The 8,774-nt window shown below is 37.0% G+C and overlaps 1 protein-coding gene across 1 annotated transcript; it reads left to right on the top strand.

The window, feature by feature from the left end:
• The first annotated feature begins 1,899 nt into the window (after positions 1-1,899).
• On the top strand, positions 1,900-8,645 carry LOC135199222 (replication termination factor 2-like). Its single transcript, XM_064227094.1, has 3 exons — positions 1,900-2,077; positions 6,692-7,295; positions 7,733-8,645. Exons 1-3 carry the CDS (start codon positions 2,009-2,011, stop codon positions 7,954-7,956), a joined length of 897 nt encoding a protein of 298 aa, XP_064083164.1. The 5' UTR covers positions 1,900-2,008; the 3' UTR covers positions 7,957-8,645.
• Positions 8,646-8,774: the final 129 nt, after the last annotated feature.

The raw sequence follows: 8,774 nt of genomic DNA, 5'->3' as shown, positions 1-8,774 counted from the left end.
AGCTATCCTACGCGAGGGGCCTCGAATCACACAGGGGAAGAAGTATGTTTTCGTTTATTCAGTCTTCCATTTTGAGGCAGTAAGAGGAAATCGAGAAGTGGTCATTAAGGCAGTCAAAAGTAGTTTTCAGTTAATGTGAATTATATGTTACATATACATATATGTACGTGTGTACAAGGGAGCGTTTTCTCTGATGAAATTCGAGCTCACCCTCACCACCTGTACAAACCAATTTCCCCGCAGGATGGTGTTCGGTGGCCAGGGCTAGGTACCCCGACTTTCAAACTTCCAAATAGCAGCATCTCTTATAAGAGTATTGGGTAACTCTCCGAGTTGGTACTGAACAGCAGGGATACCTACCTAAAATTAAATAAATAAAAACTAGATGACGGTTCACTATCGCTAACACAATTGCCTACTACTGGTAATCCATGCCTCTGAACCCCCTACCCCCTATAATTTTTCATGGTCCAGATACCTAGCAGACAGAATTCAAGTTATCTGGTACTTTAAGTGATCTTTCCTGTACTGCATCATACGCACCGTTTCTGTAATGTTCAATCAAAATGAAGAGGTCCGTCCGTCTTGCACAACCTGCTTGAAGCTTGACGAGTGACGTCACGTAAAGCCGAGTAGTATCCTTTTTACTAGATTAAATAATTCATTGCAGAAGTGTAACTTTGACAGTTGATACTATATGACATAAAACAACTTCACTCCCCCTCCAGTTATTATATCTGCAATTGCAGTTTATATGAAATCAAGTCAATTTTAGGCAGAGTTCATGGATGGAAAACTGGAGAGAACTCATTTCTTGTTAAACCGCTTCAAGGAAAATATAACGTAACATACGCTTATGATGATAAGTAACACACAAAAAAAACTAAAAATATCCAGCAGTATGGTAAACAAAGGAAAAAAAAAAGTCCAAAGAAGATGAGCATTGAGAAATCAAAAGGTGAGTGCATGTTAGAAATATTTCAGGATACATGAAACATTTGTGGTGCTGACAGTGATTGTTAATCCAAGAGTTACATTACTGGAAAAGGAGATAGATGAATAAATTGAAAAAATGTAGCGAATGATCCTCCAAAGAAGGTATGAACCATGAACAACTGAAGTGCACCCTTTATTGAGGAAATATGACATGAGAAGACTAACAATGTGAGATAATAATTAGGTTGAGCAGGGAAGAGCAGATTGTAAGATAGACAAAGAATGGCCTAGGTAACAGTAAAAGGTTATGTATACGGTAACTTGAAAATTGAATAGCAACACGATAAATTTCCGTATAATTGATTACCAAAGTTATGCCAAGTTAATGCTCAGTGACAGAATTTAAGGAAAGCGTTTAAACTATTATTTTAAATGTCAAGAATTAAGAGAGAAGTATCTGTAATTTTCAAGTGAAAGTTGGATAATGGCATGAGATTTTAAGTTCAACAGCTTTTTATTTAATCACAAAACATTAATTTGCAGTGATGTTGAACACAGGGAAGTGAATTAAAACCTTGAAAGAGAAACATTCACAGGATGTAGGCGACAGGACTCATAATCTTATAAAATGACAGAAACAAGGAATAACACACGAAAGTAGTGTAGGATAAAAAAAATGAAGAAGGATGATATAATAAACGTACAAACTATAAAAGTGATTATGCCATGAAGAAATCGTCTGGGTGTATAAAAAGCTCTGCTCCAGACTAGCTCTATTATATAACAACTTTGTCATGACATTATTTTTACTCATTTATTCGTGACCATTTTTTCCACATTAAATATCGAAAGACACTTACGGGCTGCTCTATGAGCAAGAGCCCGTGCTGGCATAAGGACATTTCAGTCAAAAACAACATAATTTTACTATATCAGTGTAATATGCTCGCAACTGTGTTGAAGAGCGATATATCCGGAACCAAAAACAAGTGTTGTTTGTGTTTACGTTTTACGTCACTCGTGAAACTTTCCAGTGTTTTATTGGACGTGATTTTTAACCCTAAAATACAAGATGGGATGTGATGGAGGCACTATTCCTCGCCGAGATGAGCTGGTGAAGACAAAACAGAAACCTGAACAGGTAAAGTTTTAGCCTAACATACGTAAACAACGTAGGTAGCTTACGGTAAGGATTCTCCCCAAGGCTGACTGTAGGCAAAGGCTAGGCAAGTCAGTTTTAGGGCAGCTACCTAGTATATGCTAAATGTCCTCTAAAGTGTAGGTAGCTTGATTAGTATATTCAAATTCATTCAGTATATTCGATATGCTACCTAGTCACGGTGTTGGCTGTGGTTAGCTAGCCTACTAGGCTACTACCTACCTACTACCTAGGTACTTAGTAGCCCTCTTTAGGTAGCTAGTAGCCTAGGCAAGCTTGTAATTCCGGCTGAAACAGGTCTACCTAAGGATGGTAGCCTAACTTGGTAAAATTTAATTTTTAAATAAATATTTAGGATGCCGTTAATTACCTAGTATGACGTTTTGGGCTTAGGTAATATTATATTATTCCTATGGATATTTCTAGTAACAGCCCCGCATGTACTGCAAGGAACGGCTTCGCGAATACGAAAGCCACTAGGGGAAACAACCGACTGGACTAGCTGATCCAGTTTTCACCGCATGTGGATCCACCCTTCGAAAAAGTACTTTAACACATCCTGACACTGGAGATGGGCACCAGTTACGAGTCATTGGTGGTAAGAGCAACAGCTTGAGATCTCTACTATCCTTTCGAAATAAGATTAAACAGAGGTTAATGAAAGTCTAGCCATGTGCATTGCAAACATACCTCCATGACGCTTTCAAAATTTTTACTTATAACACCAACAAATTAGCAGATTGACGCCATCTCAATGTTTGCAGAGTCGCTTGTGTCAATAAACTTTCCATTCCATGTGCTAAATCCTTACACCACTTTTACCCATAGACGCTGGGGCACTTTCTTCACAACAGTCGTCAACAATGACACCAACCGCGGCTTATCCAAGGAAACTACGATGTTTTGGTAAAAGAAGAAGATGTGTGCACTAGATAATTATTTAAATAAATAGTTAAACGGCAGTATAAGGTCATGAATTACATAAATTTTTTACATATTCATGATTATTAATTTGAAAATATTCGTTGTTGAAAAAGTAAATAGCTAGATTCCAGACTCAAATATCAACAGTTTTGCTGTGAACAGTACCTACGGCGTTGTTTGCGCTCTTCTATTGTTTATCAGTGTTGCCAATTGGTACGTGTTTACCCTCCAAACTGGGTATAAGATTTACACAAAACCAGGGAAATAAGTGAAATTAGTGTATCTATTTGTAGTATATATACATTTTAGAGCAATTTATCATTACTGCATTACTATGACAACTAGAATTCATGGAAACAGTTTGTAAATGCATTGGCGTATGTGTGAAGCTCCACTAAAGTGGCAATGATGAGTCATTTTGCTGTCATCTGCTCGTATCTACTTTAGAAATATCTGTGATTTTTTGGGGTTAATTGTTGCAAAAAATGGATAATAGACATGAATTAAATAAACATTTTGAAGTAACAAAGTAAAGCTAAACTAAATAATGAGTAAACAATTAAGGGAATAAAGCTTTGCACCTCATAAACCATGTAGTCGCGTGCTGCCCGCAACTGTGTTTGTGGAGTGAGTGCTTAGGAGCGAGGAACCACAACGTAGTTTAAGTGCAATTTGGAGTGAATTAAGACCAAAACGTGTATAATTACAATAAAATAAGCACTGTAGAGTTTCAGCTGTGATGGCAGTAAGGGTAAAACCATTGATTACAAGGTAAAAATGAATTTCAGTTCAAACCATGACCCCAGGAATAAAAAGTTTCATAATTTCACTAATATAGGCAACAAAATATTGTTTTATTGTGCTGATTACAACTGCAATCTTGAGTAAGATCAATAAAAGTTACATATATACGCTAACATTGTTCAAATGAGTGTTGGGAGGGGGTTGGGAAAGATGTTGGATCCTTTGCGGTTACGAATGGCACCTCAGTCGGTGGACGCCATATTGGATTTAAAATCTGCCTTGAAAACATATTTACGAAGACCTCACATGCCTATTTTAGTTCGTATGGTGCTTTCATATGTCACATTATGTTGACGAAACTTCAGTCTTTTGAATGGTATGCTTAAAGATGTAATTGTATTCTTGTTTCACCAATTAAATATAGAGTGAATAAGGCTGATCCACGCAATGACGATGAATCCACTGCGGTGTTTCCCCCTAGGTAGGGATTGAGGGGTCAAATGTATTTCGCTTTGTTTAATACTACTAGCCCCTTGGGGTGTTAGTTACGGCTGACCGACAAAAATAACAGTAAATTCTTAATGAGCAACCAAAATACTATAGAAGAAGTCAATTTCCAAGGAAATACCCAATGCGGAGCAATTAGTTACTTGGATTTGCCTTCCTATGTCTTAATGTTTTCAATACATGTTTTGAACGTTTATGACGTTTCATTAGAAAATGGCCTAACCAACCACACACAGCCTGACTTAACTTAGGGTACCAGGTTCTTATCCTATCACATGGTATTAGTTTGAAGATGCTCCTTGAATTTACCTTAATCTGAATGAGAATCATGTATTTTACCAGTTGTGTGTTTTCCCTGTGGCAGGATCACAAGCTAAAAAAAACAAGATGGCAAAATCCCCCCACATAAACCTAATCAATCCAGCTGCCCAACTCACCCTAGTCACACTTTCCTCTTTACACTACAGCATACACGCAGGACAATTGACCTATACCTACACAAAATAAAACAAACACAAAACACATGTACTTACCAACCACTCCAGATACTCTGTGCTGTCTGCCGGTCAAGGTCGCTGAGACACCAACAACAAACACCAAGAACCACAACCGACAACCCAACAGCACAACAACAAAACCACACCCAAGGACTACAACCCAACAACTCAACAACCAAGGACCATAATAACACAACAACAACCTAACAACACAGCAAACAACCAAGGAACACAACCACAACCTCACATATAACAACAAAAACTCAACAACACAACAAAAGACTACTGCACAAACAACACGAAAAATCACAACAGCACAGGCACAACAACTCTAAGCCAACAACACTAACTTAACAAAAACTAAATAACAAACAAAAACACACAACTCACCCTTTAACCAACTGCTCCCGGCACTACTGACTATCACAGCTTCTGACTCAAAACCGACCAAAAACTAACTAAAAACACAAAACTCTGATCTCTAACAGCACCAGCAGACAACCCAGAACTCACCAACAGCCAATCCAGTCGTTAACGATCCATACAGCAATTACACACTCTCTCTCTCTCTCTCTCTCTCTCTCTCTCTCTCTCTCTCTCTCTCTCTCTCTCTCTCTCTCTCTCACAGATGTTGTCAAATGGAACTCCATAACTCCTCCATATCCCCACCCTAAAACCTCTGTCCTGTTGTGGTCCTTGAACTGTAAGTTGTGGGTTATCAGTAAAAGTACCAATTTGCTAACTAAACTTAAGTCAGAAATGTTCAAAACACATTAAACATAAGAAAACTATATTTTCAAGTTTAAAATGCAATGATAGTTTATTAACTTGAAATAATACCTCAGAACTACTGTATTTAGTATGAAAAATAGGTATTTAATTTTTGTAAAACAAGTTTAAGGATGGTAGCCTAATTTTACGATAAGTTAGGCTATCTGAATCTCTTGCAAGACACGTAGAATATCTTTATGACTGCTTAGCTTGTGTTATTGGTGATTTTCAGCATTTGAGATTATAAGACCCATGCTATTGGCATGTTGGTTTAAACCACTAATTCTTTACCCTGCTGCTAGCCAGTGCTCTATTTAATAGACATGGGTAACCATGGAAGGAAACCAAGATTTAAGGGGAAAAGCCCAAACCCAAGTGAATTACACCAGTGGGAATGGTAGCAAATGCACACAAAGTGGTGACAGCCTTACAGATTGTGTTCCCTTTCTGTTTTAGTATCTCATGGTTCCCTAATTGTTTCTTAAGTCCAGATACTTCTCTCTCTGACTCAGGTCCTTATGAACTTGTATTCCTATGCATGGAGGCTACAAGTCATTGGTTCCCTGTTCACTTGTGTGATTGGGAACATGAAATTTCTAGGTAAAGATAGTTTTCCAGTGAGTTGGAGAGAAAGCAGTTTGCATTTTCTTAGGCACAGTCTACAAACCAGTGCCTCATAAAATAATGTTACCTCAACCACCACGACAGTCTTTGATGACAAAGGTAAAGGTGTTGGTGTCAATCCACCCCACAACTATCTCGCCTGGCTACCATGCATTAACCGCCTCGTTACCAAGTTTCAACAATCATTACCAGCTTTTGTTGAGGCGTACTCTGCTCTTACATAAAATGATTTAGTTTGTATACCTAGGGAGTTATTTTTAAAAAAATTCTCCAAGACTGCATATTCAGTTTATGATGTTAATTTATTTAATGTATACTATTTAGGTTATATGTTATAAGATAGGTCAGGTACTTTTCTACCCTTCAGTGAGAAGTCATAAGTTTATGCAGTGACTTGGGATTATGTGAAAAAGAGCTTTAACAATGTTTGTGATTGTTTCAATTTTCAGAAAGACAATTAACAATGTTTGTGATTGTTTCAATTTTCAGAAAGACAATTAACAATGTTTGTGATTGTTTCAATTTTCAGAAAGACAAAAATTCAGAGCGACTGTATCGTTGGAAACACTGTGCAGTGTCACAGGCTCCTCTGAAGGCACCAATTGTGGCATGTGAGCTGGGTCGCATCTACAACAAAGAAGAACTTCTTACTCGGCTCTTAGACAGAGCAAGTGAGAATGGTATCTCTCATATTAAGGGTTTGAAAGATATCAAAGAGCTAAATCTAACCCCCAACCCTGGTTACAAACAGAGAGGAGCAGATCTTGGGGATGCTTACAACGACAACCAGACTGCCGAGTTTATTTGTCCTGTGACATCACTAGAAATGAATGGGAAATACAGATTTTCTGTCGTATGGAGTTGTGGATGTGTCCTGTCCGAGAGAGCTCTAAAAGAGGTCAAGTCAGAGGTTTGTCATAAGTGTGGACAACCATGTAGTGAGGATGATGTTATTCCTCTCAATCCAACAGAAGAGGAACAAGAAAGTGTCAGGTCAGCCATGTTGGTACGTCGTGCAGCAGCAAAGGCTGCCAAGAAAGCAAAGAAAGAGGGCAAGAGGTCAGCTGAAGAAGAAGGCGAAACTTCCAAGACAAACGGTGGAAAAAATAAGAAAATTCCTAAACTGTCTGAAGGTAAGTTCTTCACAAGAAATATTGTTTAACTCCAATTTTAGGGAGTGATATATGTTAGTAGTTTCAGGCTTTGATTAATCTTTAAATGATAAGGTATGTAGGAATTTTTGTCATAATTATTGTAAATAAACTCAGTGTTGTATAAGGATTAATAATGGAATTTCATATATATATATATATATATAAAATATTTATATAACTTTTTACTCAAGAGTGATTTAAATTTGTAGACTGTCTTCGTAGGGAAAGCATTTTCTGTATACTGTACTGATATGCCCTGTGAAGGAAGTTATCCGTTGATGTGGAAGGTTGATCTGTATCCAAACTTACCTTATTATGGTAAAAAATACTGTACAAGTTCACCCCTTTCCCCCTTTGTGCTCATGAAAACATCTGAATGCCTTTATCTTGAACAATATTGCATTTTTTCTCGCCAGGAGCTTCTTCCAGTAGTGAAGTCAGTAAGTCAACCCTTCGTGTCAATGGAGCAGCATCGGCTGTCCTGCGAGACAAAGAATTTGAGAAGATTCGTTCTGCAGGCTTCAGTGTTGCATCTGATCCAAAAGCCTCTGAAGTTTACAAGAGTCTTTTTGATACACACAAAACTGCACAGAAAAAACAGAGTGCTCATTGGGTTACATGTAACCCACAGTACTTTTAGTATTGTGTCCAGCATGGGATGCAATATATTTCTTCTCTCTTTTGGTTTCCAGTTAGTATTTGTAGGTTACACAGACAACTTACATAGTAATACACACATATATGTTAACTGTAATTTTTTTGTAACTAAAATTCTTGTTGAATTTCCATCTTGTTTTCTTTGGGTTATTTTTCTCATAGAATTTCTCAAAAAAATAGCGTTAAGAACTTGCCCATCTAAGAAAACCCCTTTTCCACTTAATTTTAAAAGCAGGATAAGTATCCACAGTTGAGATAAGAATTTTAAGTATTACATAGGGGTACTTACACTTTCATTATGAATTGTAAAACTGTTAAACAGTGTACTGATATTTTAGAATCAGTAGTGTTTTTATGTATGTTAAAAGTTGAATGCCCAATTGTGGCTATGTGCACCAGTTGTGGAAGATGTGAAAGGTAGATAATGGATTGTCTTTACTCATATTTTTGTTCCAATGCATTTTGTATATCTAAATATGTACAGAAAAAGGAAAATATTGTTATTGGAAGAAGATAAAACAAAGGAAAAGGATTAATTTGACCAATATGCATAGATTAATATTTTAGTTTTGAAGCTGTAGCTGTATTTCTTTTGTACCGAGAGGTAAAATTTGGAGAATTAGTCATAAATGTCATATATTTATCCAAATAAATAAATAGCAAAACATGCAACTTTTATTTTTAAAACTCTTCATAGTCAATGCCTGTGATGCAGAATTGTCTCTTATTTTACTCCGCTAGTGTGATTAACACATAAATGGGAACTTTACAAAAAATGCCTTGGTACTGTAATCCATTTGT

Source organism: Macrobrachium nipponense, chromosome 23 (genome assembly GCF_015104395.2).
Source record: "Macrobrachium nipponense isolate FS-2020 chromosome 23, ASM1510439v2, whole genome shotgun sequence".
In the NCBI taxonomy this organism is placed as follows: Eukaryota; Metazoa; Arthropoda; class Malacostraca; order Decapoda; family Palaemonidae; genus Macrobrachium; species Macrobrachium nipponense.
The sequence above is the reverse complement of the archived record's forward strand: the minus strand, read 5'-3'. Positions and strand labels throughout refer to the sequence as shown.

Coding starts and splice junctions, on each gene's coding strand:
- LOC135199222 (XM_064227094.1), top strand. CDS start 2,009: ATGGGATGTGATGGAGGCACTATTCCTCGCCGAGATGAGCTGGTGAAG. Junction 2,078..6,691: donor CAAAACAGAAACCTGAACAG/GTAAAGTTTTAG, acceptor TTCAATTTTCAG/AAAGACAAAAATTCAGAGCG. Junction 7,296..7,732: donor AATTCCTAAACTGTCTGAAG/GTAAGTTCTTCA, acceptor TTTTCTCGCCAG/GAGCTTCTTCCAGTAGTGAA.